The following is a 12,582-nucleotide window of genomic DNA, read 5'->3' as shown; positions in this document are numbered from 1 at the left end:
GACAACAGGCCCAAAATGGATTCGCTTATGCTAGCCACAGGTCACCAAACTGAGACTTAACTCCATTACAGAGTTAAGTCTTCGGCTCTCCCAGAAATGGAATCTTAAACCAGTCAATCCGAAATCACCTTATCAGCACTAGGTAGGTAACCTGCCTGATAGACCCCTGCCACCCCTGAAGGAAAGTAACCTTGCAATAACCAACCCGTTTTATTGCCCAGAATGACTTCCTTATTCCTGCTTCCTTCTGCCTATAAAAAGTCTTTCACTTGGTACAGCTCCTCAGAGCCCCTTTCTATCTGCTAGACGGGATGCTGCCTGATTCATGAATTGTGAATAAAGCCAGTAAGATCTTTCAAATGTACTCAGCCGAATTTTGTTTTTTAATGAAGGTAATGAGCTCCCCTACAATAGAAAAATTCAAGCAGAGGTTAAATTATCTTTAGTCAAGGGTAAGTCAAGTCCAGGAGGCTCCTACATTTGGTGGGGAGTTGAATGAATAAACCTTCAAGATCTTGGGGGCGTCTAAGACTTTGTGATCCACCACTGACAGGTGGCATGATCTGAAATACCGGGCCGGTGTGGTGATGAAGTTACATTAGGTTTTATCTGTACGTTCTCTCGCTCTACCCTGCTGAGCACACTGTCGTGCACATGTGTGAATCTGGGAGGTACAGAGCAGAGTGAGGCTGGCTGGGAGCTTGGGGACTGACAGTCTGGCCTCATTATCGCCAAGCTAATATTTTCAATTGATTGAGCACCTTCTGTGCCAGCCCCAGTTCTAGTTACTGGAGATACAAAGAGGATTCATAGCCCTAACCTCAGAGTGTTGTGGTCATAACCAATCCAGGGTAAATATACAGGTGTTCTAGAAAGAGACTTGACGAGGTTGTTCTCTGGGCAGTGAAACATGAAAAGGAGAATAAAGCTGTTTTAGAAACCTGCCAAGTATGACCTGCTTCATCAATGTCTCTATCTGATTAAAAATCAAAACACTGGAGAAAAAGCAGAGAAAACCCAGGCACTGTGTGAGCAAAAATTATACATACCCCAACCAACAATGCAGAATTTAAGGATGTATTTTCGGATGTAAGTATTAAACACTTTGACAAGGGCCAGGTACATATGGAATGCTTCCAGGCCCATCCAAGTGAACGAGACCAAGAGAAAATAATGCAGAAATATAGCCACTGAGATGCAGAGGCCTCTTATGTCATACAAAGCAATCCACGAGTCCAAGAGGAACACCAGGTTCAGCAGCAGCAGAGCTGCACACAGCTGGATGAGGATTTTGGAAGGGTAATCCCTCCGGATCTTTCTAAAAGGAAAGGACAAAAAAAGAATTAGCATCACAATCTGCCAACGTTTATGTGAACATATCTGTGTTCTAAGCAATTTATTTGTATTTTTTGGTAAATGTCTATATGTATAAATTTCCTCTCTTTGAGCGTGGGTGTGTATGTGTGGGGGGGGAGGCATTAAAGCCAACAATAACAACAAAGGGAAAATCGAAACCGAATCATCTGTGATAACCATATGGAAAATTCATGTTTATATTTCAGTGGAACCTTTTAATACATGCCGACTATTGACCCATCCTTTCAAATAGTTTGTAGTGGAATCTTCTGAGCACCCACCTCCACTTCTCCCAAACTACTTCTAGAAGCATTGTGCTGCTTCTCATACAATAGGCTCCTCTATTCAGATCTTCAAAAAGCCAGATTCTCCTCTTATCTTATGTTAGTAGTTAAAATGAGATCATGGAAAGAAGAGTTCAAACTATAGCTAAGTGAAACAGCCGTAGGAAAATACAGCTAACTGATGACATGTACATGTTTATGCGTGTGAAATTAGATCTGGTGAGATCATTCTGAGTAATGGTTGGCCTTATAGTAATTTAGTCTCATTAATCGTATTTCCAAAGGTCCACTAGAAGATCTGTAGTCACAGCTGGACCCTAAGTTTGGCACTAAAAGTAAATTTGTGCATTTCCTGATCAGTGTCCAAAATCTAAATCCCAGAACTTACATATTATTTCACTTAGTTAACGCAATAAAAGTGCCTATATTTCTTTTCCGACAGAATTTATTGGAATCCCCCCCAGAAGTGACCAAAGGGACCCTTCTGATAAGCCAAGAAGGAGATGCTGTCATTTGGAATGTCATTCTTGCTTTGACCTACAAAGCCACACTCACTGAGTATCTGTATTTTTCAGTGACACTTGATACACTTTATTCTTCTTCATCCCCACACCCGTTAATGCATTGAATCTTTTGTGTTTGCTCACTATTATTTAGAAACTTAACATATTAAACACAGCTCTTGTGCTGTACATGGAGCTATGGTCTACTTCACATTGTAAGCTCTCGGGTTTCGGGGTCTGCATCCATCTTTCATTTCTCACTTAATGCCAGCTAGGTACCAGGCATCATTTTAGGGTACAAGGATGATTAAGACACAACCCCTGCCTTCAGTGAGTGCACAAGCTAGTGGAAGGAAGGAAGTATATAAACCAAAAAGTCCCATGAAGTTTTACATATAGGTGGCCCCACTAGATGGGTGGACAGGATAAGCTAGGCCAAGGAGCATGCTTAATTAATTAATAGACTTTGGCAATTGAGGTGCTACGTCATATAATCCAAGTTTCCAGTTGTGGATACTCACTCAAAGGCTATGTAGGTTACAAGAGTAACTGACAAAAAAATTGATGAAAGCCCACAACCAATATAGGTGATAAATGTCAGGGCCATTATCTGAGCCGGTGGCAAGGATGTTCGAGACAAGTCCTGGAAAATAAAATATTGCTTTCAAGACCAAATATTTTTAAATAAATAAGAGTCATAATTTACATTTATTGGGTATTCAGGTACCCGTCCATAGTTCGTTCAACAAACCTACAAGATAGGCGCAATTATTATCATCATGTAAAGATAATAAAACTGAGGCCCAGAGAGGATAAGTAATTTGCCAAGGGTCACACAGCTACAAAGTAGAGGAGCCAGGATCCAAATTCAGGTCTGGCCGACTCCAAAGCCCATGTACTTGATCACTGCATTATGGTGCACTGGAAAAGCACCGGGCTAGAAGTCAAAAGACTTGAATTTGGCTTCCGGCTCTTATATTTCTTAGTTCTATGACTGTAGACAATTACCTAACAAGTGAGTCTTAATTCTGACTTCATTAATATGAAAATAACAACTCCCTATTCTACCTATCTTGCTGGATTGTTGGGAAGATTAAATAAAATAATTTATGTCAAATGTTTTATAAAATTTTAAAGTGCATTAAAACTATTTTATTACCCATTTTAATCTGAATTCCCTAGTCCTCTTATAGCTATCTTAAAAAGAAAAACTTAAATGTAAAAATAGAATGCGAAAAAATACTTCTATGTTCAAGTATTTTCCTTCAAGTACATTTGCTTATTAGAAGAGTCATTTCATTGGTCTATAACTTTGCCACAATATTATGAAACCTGCTGATCTATCAAAGTTATCCATCAGATTAGACATCATGGTATGATCCCCAGCTAACCCTCAGACCCAAATCTAAGGCCAGGTAGAGTGGGGATATTACCAGTAGGACGCCGAAGCTTGTAAGGTGGCTGCAGGTACAGGTGGTTTCATTTAGCCTCCTGTCTTTGACAGAGCAGCCATCAGATGACCAGCCTCCTCTGCCACCTGTTGGCATTGGAAAGAGTGTCTGCCCCGTCAGCAAAGCCACTGCGCCAATCACTGCTCCTCCCTCCTTGCTCCCCCTCCCCTTCCCACTCAAGACTGAAAAAGTTATGTCTGGAACCTACCGTTTCTGCCCAAGTCCCAAAATACACATCTCACTGTTAAGTCATCCTGTAACAGAAAGATAAACTACAAATAATTAATTTACAGAACTGAAAAAACTGGAAAGCGATCAGAAAAAAAACGGTATTTTAAAATTTCAGAATCTCGTTCCTGATTTTAGGAGAGTTCTTATTTTACACTGGTCTCTAGAAGCAAGTGAGTCTCATATACGTCAGCACTTAAACTCAGCAATTGTGCATAGGAATCACCTTGAGGCCTTGCTAAAAGGCACATTCTGATTCAGTGGGTCTGGGGTGGGGCCTGAGAGTCTGCATTTCTAGCAAGTTCCCAGGTGATACTGATGCTGCAGGTCTGCAAACCACACTTTGAGCAGCGAAGTCATAGATGATGCTCAATGTGAACTGAACCAAGATGCTTTCTCTTTGGAGGTGAGAATCAGACCTGTAGCCGCAGATAGAAAGCACTGAAAACTGGCAAGAAGAGCTTGCTTTTTACACTGCTCCTTCTTGGAAATTAGGAAGGCAGTTATTAGGCATGTTAAAACCCAACGGAGTGACTATGTGATTCTAGTCTTACACACTGCCCTAACTGGGTCTAAGGATCTGCTGAATCTACTTTTTTCAGGCAAAGTCTTACAGCCATAGTTTGCATGAGGTTTTTCTGGTCAACAAACAGACCAGACAGGCCCCGCCCACCTGGCTCCGGTGGATGTGCTTTAATGTAACCGTCACGTTTCTTGTCAAATTCTTGACTGTCAGGTTCGCCACACTCGAGGAAATGACATAGCTGATCAGAGAGAGGTTCTCCAAGGCAGGGTCCTAGCACACCAAAGAATCAACAAGATGGCAAGGGAAAATGAAATGTTATCAGAGAATTTTAGAGCTAGACGGGATCCTAAGGACTATTTAGTCCACACTGGTTTATTTTACTACCTAGGTCAGGAATTCAGGGGCAGGGAGTAAAGTGACTTTCCCAAGGACCATAATGAGAGGCAGAGCTTATTCCACTATACAATGCTCTAAATGCTGAGTTAAATTTCACAGATTGACACAACAAGACCCTCATGAATCTTAAAGGGAACATAACATTAAGCCATTTAAGCTGTGTGTTCCTGAGCAAGTTACTTAACCTCTCTGTGCCTCCATAGCCTCATCTGTAAAACTGGGATATAATTCAATAGTTCCTCCCTCATGCTGTTGTTGAGAGGATTACAGTTAACATTTCTAAGTGCTTATGATACTGCACGGCAGGTGATAAATGCTATGTGAGTGTCAGTTATTGTTATTTATCCTCAGCAGCATCATTAGGTCCTGTTTAAAAATAAACTACAGGGTTTCCCTGGTGGCGCAGTAGTTGAGAGTCCGCCTGCCGATGCAGGGGACACGGATTCGTGCCCCGGTCTGGGTAGATCCCACATGCCGCGGAGCGGCTGGGCCCGTGAGCCATGGCCACTGAGCCTGCGCGTCCGGAGCCTGTGCTCCACAACGGGAGAGGCCACAACAGTGAGGGGCCCGCATACCGCAAAAAAAAAAAAAAAAAAGAGAGAGAGAAAAAAATAAACTACAGCTTTTCAGCAATTCATGTGACTTATAGCAGGCTTAAGAATATGTGAGGATTAAAAGAAATAAAACTCCCTCAGTCCCCTCCAAAACCGAAACCAAAAGCAATTAGAGGCAACTTTACCTGAAACAGGGCAGGTGTTTCAAAAAAGTTGAACTGCACCCTGGAAGCCAGCTCCACATCATTAGCTGGTAAATTACTCATCAGCGAAGAAGGCAGAGTAATAACACCAATACTATTCTCAGGAGCCTGAGTTTCCAGAGAAACCTGAAAATCAAGTAAAAGATCATAAAGACACCTGGGGCTAGTATAATGAAGAGATGGAAAACACAACACCTAATTAAGATGGAGGATCCTGTAAGGGCATTTATTTGTGGTGTCTCTATGTACAATTGGTTCTTCTTTTTTCTCTGACTGCTATGAAATTAGAGGATGTGTAATAGGGAGATGAGGCCTCGGAGCAGGAAAGGAAACATTTTAAGGATAAAGGATATACAGAAACAGAAAGTGCAGGATACTATATGTCAATTATATCTCAATAAAGCTAGGGTGGGAGGGGAGAAAGTTCAGGATAACTGCAGACCCCAAGGAAACCACAGCAGCAGACACACCAACTTGGTGACCTGTTAGGGCAAAGTCATCATAGAACCACATGCACTAAACTTGTAAAGGGAAGACTAGACAAATTAAGTTTAAAGGCGAGACTTGGTTTTACTTGCATGTTTCCAGTCCCCAATCCCTCTAAAAGAAAACACTAGAAGCAGGATTGATATACAGCACCACTATTCACACCAGTGTAGTCGTAACACTTGTTAAAATATTGAAATGGGGACTTCCCTGGTGGCACAGTGGTTAAGAATCCGCCTGCCAATGCAGGGGACATGGGTTCGAGCCCTGGTCCAGGAAGATCCCACATGTGACGGAGCAACTAAGCCCATGCGCCACAACTACTGAGCCTGCGCTCTAGAGCCTGCAAGCCACAACTACTGAGCCCACGTGCCACAACTACTGAAGCCCGTGCTCCGCAACAAAAGAAGCCACCGCAATGAGAAGCCCGCGCACTGCAACGAAGAGTAGCCCCCACTTGCCGCAACTAGAGAAAGCCCGCGCGCAGCAACGAAGACCCAATGCAGCCAAAAATAAATAAATAAATTTATATATTAAAAAAATTACTGAAATGGGTCGAAAAGTAGCTTGTACCAAACGTAAAATAGCTAGCTAGTGGGGAAGCAGCCGCATAGCACAGGGAGATCAGTTCGGTGCTTTGTGACCATCTAGAGGGGTGGGATAGGGAGGATGGGAGGGAGACGCAAGAGGGAGGGGATATGGGGATATATGTATACACACAGCTGATTCACTTTGTTATACAGCAGAAACTAACACACCACTGTAAAGCAATTATACTCCAATAAAGATGTTAAAAGAAAAAAAAAAGAAAAAGCGAAGTAGCCAGTGTCCCTGCTCTCTCCCAACTGCCTAGAACCCGCTGGACACCTCCCCGACTTGACTGCCCCCCCGCAAACTTCCACAAGCCAGCTGCTGAAGGGTTAACACTGGGCACAACGAGGGCCTCTGAGATCCTGCTCCAGGCAAGACCAATGTCCTTTTTCTTGATTCTGTGGCGCCCCATTGTTCTAGATGTTAAATATTTTGAATATCACCCCTGAGTATAGCAGTAATTGCCTCAATCATGAAGTACACAAGGACTATAATCATATACAAAAAAAGGTCTTTTCCACAATAAATTAGGATGTACCTGAAGATTTGCAGGGTCTTGAGCAGCAAAAGTAGTTGTGTCAAAATTACTGGCATTCACTCTGATCACAGTCAGAGCCAAAGAAGGGGAGGTCAGACTTATGGTCTTGGTTGAAAAATTCAGCTGTAAGCCAATGTCATCCACTACTTTTAGCAATCTGTAAAGAGAAGTAGCCGTTCAAATTCACTCCCACTTTGTTTTCCCCAGTCTAAGCAGAATATTGAGTAGAAACTTAACAAGTCATCATGAACCTCGTACGTGAGAGAAAAATACTTGGCTTTAATTAATCATATAGAAGCATCATTATCATTAGAGGGTCCCCTCTCATGACCACATCAGTTTGCTAAGTCATACCTTTGGGCCAAAGGGGCCAGCAAGGTGGGCGGGGAATGAAGGAGTCTGCTGACTTGGTTTATCATTTGTCCTGCGAGGTTAGGCTCCAAGCTGCCTAAGGAAAGAACTTTCTCCATCCGGGACACTTGGTTCTCAAGCTCAGAAACACTGACGCTGCTGGTGTGAACAATTTCTATAACAGAGAGCCAAATCACTTTCTGAACACATAATGGAAAAAGCACTAATGAAGAAACACACATAGACTCTGTGACCTAGCAAACCCACTCCTAGGTATTTGCCCCAAGGAGATGAAAACCTGTCTTAAGAAGACATGTTCATAAATGTTGATAGTAGCCTCTTTCATAATAGTCCCAAACTAGAAACAACCCAAATGTCCATCAACTGGAGAATGAGGAAACAAACTGTGGTCCATCCATACCGTGGACTATTACTCAGTAATAAAAAGGAATGAACTGCTGATAAATGCAACAACATGGACAGGTCTCCAACAGTCCAATGTATTATGTTACATGAAAGAAGCCAGACTCAAAAGGCTACATACTGTATGATTCTCTTCATGTGACATTCCAGAAAAACTGAAAGCATAGGGAAACAAAACATATCAGTGGTGCCCAGAGGTTTGGGGTAGTAGGTAGGAGTTGACTACAAAGGGACACGAGGGAACGTTGGGGATAGTGGAAACGTTATATATCATGATGGTGGTTACGTGACTGTGGGCATTTATCCAACCTCATAGAACATCTATAGAACTGGATGAATTTTATTGTAGGTAAATTATACTTCAAGAAACCTAACTAAAAAAAAATGTAAAAGCACATTAGTGTATTTAGTGTATATCTGTATAAGCATAAATATACATGTATTTAATTTACAGCATGAATACAGAACTTTGTGTGGGTAACTAAAAGCTTAGTTATGTGCTTAGTTATGTGGGTAACTTAGTTATGTGGGTAACTAAAAGCTTAGGAAAGGAGAATATTATGAAATCAACAGCTGGACTACCAGCTGTAAGCCTGATTTTTAGTAATGTTTTTAATTGGGAGACAATGATATAAACCTGTCTAACAACAAAGAAGTCTCTCTTTTAATTTTATTGAAGTATAGTGGATTTACAATGTTGTGTTTATTTCTGCTGTACCGTAAAGGGACTCACTTATACATATATATATTCCTTTTCATATTCTTTTCCATTATGGTTTATCACAGGATATTGAATATAGTTCCCTGTACTATATACAGTATGACGTTGTTTATCCATTCTATATATACTAGTTTGCATCTGCTAATCCCAAACTCCCAATCCTTCCCTCCCCTATCCCTCTCCCCCTTGGCAACCACAAGTCTGTTCTCTATGTCTTGTGAGTCTGTTTCTGTTTTGTAGATAAGTTCATCTGTGTCATATTTTAGATTCCACATATAAATGATATCATATGGCATTTGTCTTTCTGACTTACTTCGCTTAGTATGATAATCTCTAGGTCCATCCACGTCGCTGCAAATGGCATTACTTCATTCTTTTTTTTTTTAATTTTTATTTATTTTTTGGCTGCGTTGGGTCTTTGTTGCTGTGTGTGGGCTTTCTCTAGTTGCGGTGTGTGGGCTCAGTAGTTGTGGCACACGGGCCTTAGAGTGCATGGGCTTCAGTAGTTGCGGCGTGTGGGCTCTAGGGCACGTGGGCTTCAGTAGTTGTGGCACACAGGCTCAGTAGTTGCAGCAGGCAGGCTCTAGAGCGCCGGCTCAGTAGTTGTGGCACATGGGCTTAGTTGCTTGGTGGCATGTGGGATCTTCCCAGTCCAGGGATTGAACCTGTGTCCCCTGCATTGGCAGGAGGATTCTTAACCACTGCACCACCATGGAAGTCCTATTTCATTCTTTTTAATAGCTGAGTAATATTTCATTGTATATATATGTATAAAACACATATATATAAAAAACATATCTTCGGGCTTCCCTGGTGGCGCAGTGGTTGAGAGTCCGCCTGCCGATGCAGGGGACACGGGTTCGTGCCCCGGTCTGGGAGGATCCCACATGCCGTGGAGCGGCTGGGCCTGTGGACCATGGCCACTGAGCCTGCGCGTCCGGGGCCTGTGCTCCGCGGCAGGAGAGGCCACAACAGTGAGAGGCCCGCGTACCGCCAAAAAATATATATATATATCTTCTTTATCCATTCATCTGTCGATGGACATTTAGGTTGTTAACATGTCTTGGCTATTGTAAATAGTGCTATGAACACAGGGGGTGCATGTATCTTTTCAAATTTTAGTTTTGTCTTTGTATATGCCCAGGAGTGGGATTGCTGGATCATATGGCAACTCTATTTTTAGTTTTCTGAGGAACCTCCGTACTGTTCTCAATAGCGGCTGCACCAATTACATCCCCACCAACAGTGTAGGAGGGTTCCCTTTTCTCCACGCCCTCTCCAGCATTTATTATTTGTAGACTTTTTAATGATGGCCATTCTGACCGGTGTGAGGGGATACCTCACTACAGTTTTGATTTGCATTTCCCTAATAATTAGCAATGATGAGCATCTTTTCATGTGCCTATTGGCCACCTGTATGTCTTCTAACAAAGAAGTCACTTAATTTCACCACCTAACATCCTATTTCTTATTTTGCACATTCCCTTCTAATCTTTATCCACCTGTTATAACTTACTATTACAAACATGGTGTGCAAACTATTTACTGTCGCGTTATTTTCACTTCACTCAAGACTTGAAAAATGCCCCAAGTTTCTGTCTAGCTGTTCTTATGCACAGCTGCGTAATAGACATTTTGTTGAGGTGGCATATCATATTTCATCATTCCTCTCTTGTGGAATTCAAAAATATCTCCAGTCATTTGGCTCCAGATCTCCTGGGGATGCTTGCCCGGGGTAGAGGAGGCAGGACCACAACTCGAGCTCCAATCTCATGTCGCCAAGAAGTTGGCTTTGCCTCCCACCCTCCAAATTCTAGAGGAAGGCCTGCTTCTTACTCACTGGCTTGAAACTCCAGAGAGTAACCAGAGTTCTCTCTGCTTCCTTCCCTCTTCCCTTTATCTTTTTAACCCTAAGCCTACTTTGTGTCCGGGGAGCCCCGTGCAGTTTCCATGGCATTCTCATGTCCGCCACGGTTCCAAACCTATGAGGATAGTGGGATTATTTCCATCTTGAGGCAGAGCAGGCTAAGTCAGGGGGAGCTAAATGGCTTATTCTGGATCCCACCGCCTGTGAGGGCCTGGGCAGACCCACCCCTAGGTCTTCTGAATTCTCTTCTCCTCCTCACGGCTACTGTGGCTCAGCCCCAGCTCTGGCACTCTGTGACTGACTGGTTTTCAGGAACATCAATGTTTTCTTTTGTCTTCTGTCTAAATGGAGTTACTGTGTTTAATAGTTCAAAATCTTTCTCTTCAGAATGTCGAAAACAGTGACCCAACAACCTTTTGTAGGAGAAAGAAACCTATAAAAGAACTCATCTTGACAAAATGAGATCTGTGTTTGCCTCAGAGCTATTTCTCTTGGCCAAACAATCAAACACAGCCATATCTATGTTCTAAGAATGCCCAAAGGAAAGCTCTCAAAATCAAGTAGGCATCACAAAAGCAAAGGCTTAACGTGGTTTCATTACAGGTATTTTGATTTGGCAGGCTGGCAGCTGGGTTTCACGTGACCAGAATTACAACAAACGTGGGAGCAGCGTTGCTCCCTGTACTTACCTGTCTTGTCAGGAGGTGTGCTGGTCGTGTTGACATTCACAGGGGCAGACGTGGTGGGAGAGGGAGGTAAGGATTTCACAGGTGGCAGGGTGTGGGAAAGATGAGTTGGAGGCACAGGGGAAGAGATAGTTCCAGACTGGGGGAGCATATCAATGGCAGGGCTGGAAGCTATGGGAGCTGAAGGCTGGGGAGAAGAAAGGGGAATCACCCCTGTTGGAGAGTGAGGGCTCTGGATTACAGATGGATGAGCTAGAGGCTCAGTAAAAGAGAAGGCACTGGAGGTCTGGGACACAATGGTGGCCTGAGGAGCAACTGCGATGGAATTGCTGGAAGAAGAAAATGGTGTACCATGTGGATGACCAGCAAGACACACAACGGGATCCTGCACGTCACTAAAGGAAAGAGTCAGAGAGATGCACGTGAGACACGAATGAGCTACAGAGGCTAACCTCTTCTTCTGGCAACCATCTGACACCACCACTGTGACATGGCTCCACCAGGGACCTGCCACTGCACATCCTCTGTGGACCTGCTACTGGCCTCCTGCCCCTGCCCATTGCCACCACCTTCTCCCTGGGAGGGGAATTAGCCAGGAGGGATGCTCTTTCATGAATTCCCAGTTCTGCTTCACTTGTTCACTGCCGCTCCCTGACTCTATCAGTCAGTTGAGGAGATCTTGTAACATTTCCAGGTGCTTCTTGCAGAGGGGAGCTATTAAACGCCCTGCGACCCAACTGGTAGTTTCCATATACTAGGAATCTGTCTTTTTTGGTGTTTTTTTTGATTTTACAAAATTTACTCTCAAAGAAAATGGAATCACATGCCCAAACTGTGCCCAACATACTTAAAATTTTTCTAAAAACTGAATCAAATGCCAAAATACCATTTTCCTTTAATATTCAAATCCACACTGACAAAACTGGCTCATCATTTTTGGAACAACTGATTTGACTTAGAAGCTAAAGCGCACCCATTTCAAAACTATGTCTGTCCATAATAGATCCACTAACTCTTGTGTCAACTCAGTATTAACAACGGCTTCAAAGTGGTATGGCGTAAACTGAAAAGCAGTTCTAAATTTACCAGTAACAACAAAATGTTCTTCAAATTTTTCTTACAGTTCTTGCAACCAAAGTACATAATTCTGTCAATTACAATTACAATCTTCTGCATATTGATTGATAGAAGAAAAAAATATGTAGAAATCACTATTATTAATTTGTAGAATGGAATTTTTAATTCTAGCAAATTCTTGTACTGGTCTTGGTGGGTCACAAATAAGCTTCTCCTTTCCAAGAAACTTCAAATTTAGTTCGTTCACATGCACACTGGTGATACTGGCTAGGAAAGGTAAATCACACTGCCATTTTTTTTTCTTCAACGTATTGAATTTTGTTTCAAGAAAATCTCGAATT

The 12,582-nt window shown here is 42.6% G+C and overlaps 1 protein-coding gene across 6 annotated transcripts in view; it reads right to left on the bottom strand.

Annotated features, from left to right (window-relative positions):
- The window catches only part of ADGRG2 (adhesion G protein-coupled receptor G2), a 107,348-nt gene that overhangs the window by 12,534 nt on the left and 82,232 nt on the right, over nucleotides 1–12,582 (bottom strand). For 5 of the 6 annotated variants that reach the window (XM_060291918.1, XM_060291920.1, XM_060291921.1 and 2 more), the window contains 9 exons: nucleotides 11,168–11,559; nucleotides 7,471–7,642; nucleotides 7,117–7,273; nucleotides 5,484–5,627; nucleotides 4,496–4,618; nucleotides 3,803–3,848; nucleotides 3,577–3,680; nucleotides 2,665–2,786; nucleotides 1,050–1,318 (listed from right to left, as the gene is read on the bottom strand). In XM_060291918.1, coding sequence (XP_060147901.1) covers nucleotides 1,050–1,318; nucleotides 2,665–2,786; nucleotides 3,577–3,680; nucleotides 3,803–3,848; nucleotides 4,496–4,618; nucleotides 5,484–5,627; nucleotides 7,117–7,273; nucleotides 7,471–7,642; nucleotides 11,168–11,559 — 1,529 coding nt within the window. The remainder of the gene's footprint in view (nucleotides 1–1,049; nucleotides 1,319–2,664; nucleotides 2,787–3,576; nucleotides 3,681–3,802; nucleotides 3,849–4,495; nucleotides 4,619–5,483; nucleotides 5,628–7,116; nucleotides 7,274–7,470; nucleotides 7,643–11,167; nucleotides 11,560–12,582) is intronic. The other variant, XM_060291923.1, reaches the window with a different exon arrangement.

This window comes from Globicephala melas, chromosome X (assembly GCF_963455315.2).
Source record: "Globicephala melas chromosome X, mGloMel1.2, whole genome shotgun sequence".
Classification (NCBI taxonomy): domain Eukaryota; kingdom Metazoa; phylum Chordata; class Mammalia; order Artiodactyla; family Delphinidae; genus Globicephala; species Globicephala melas.
This window is presented reverse-complemented; position numbering and strand designations above follow the sequence as displayed.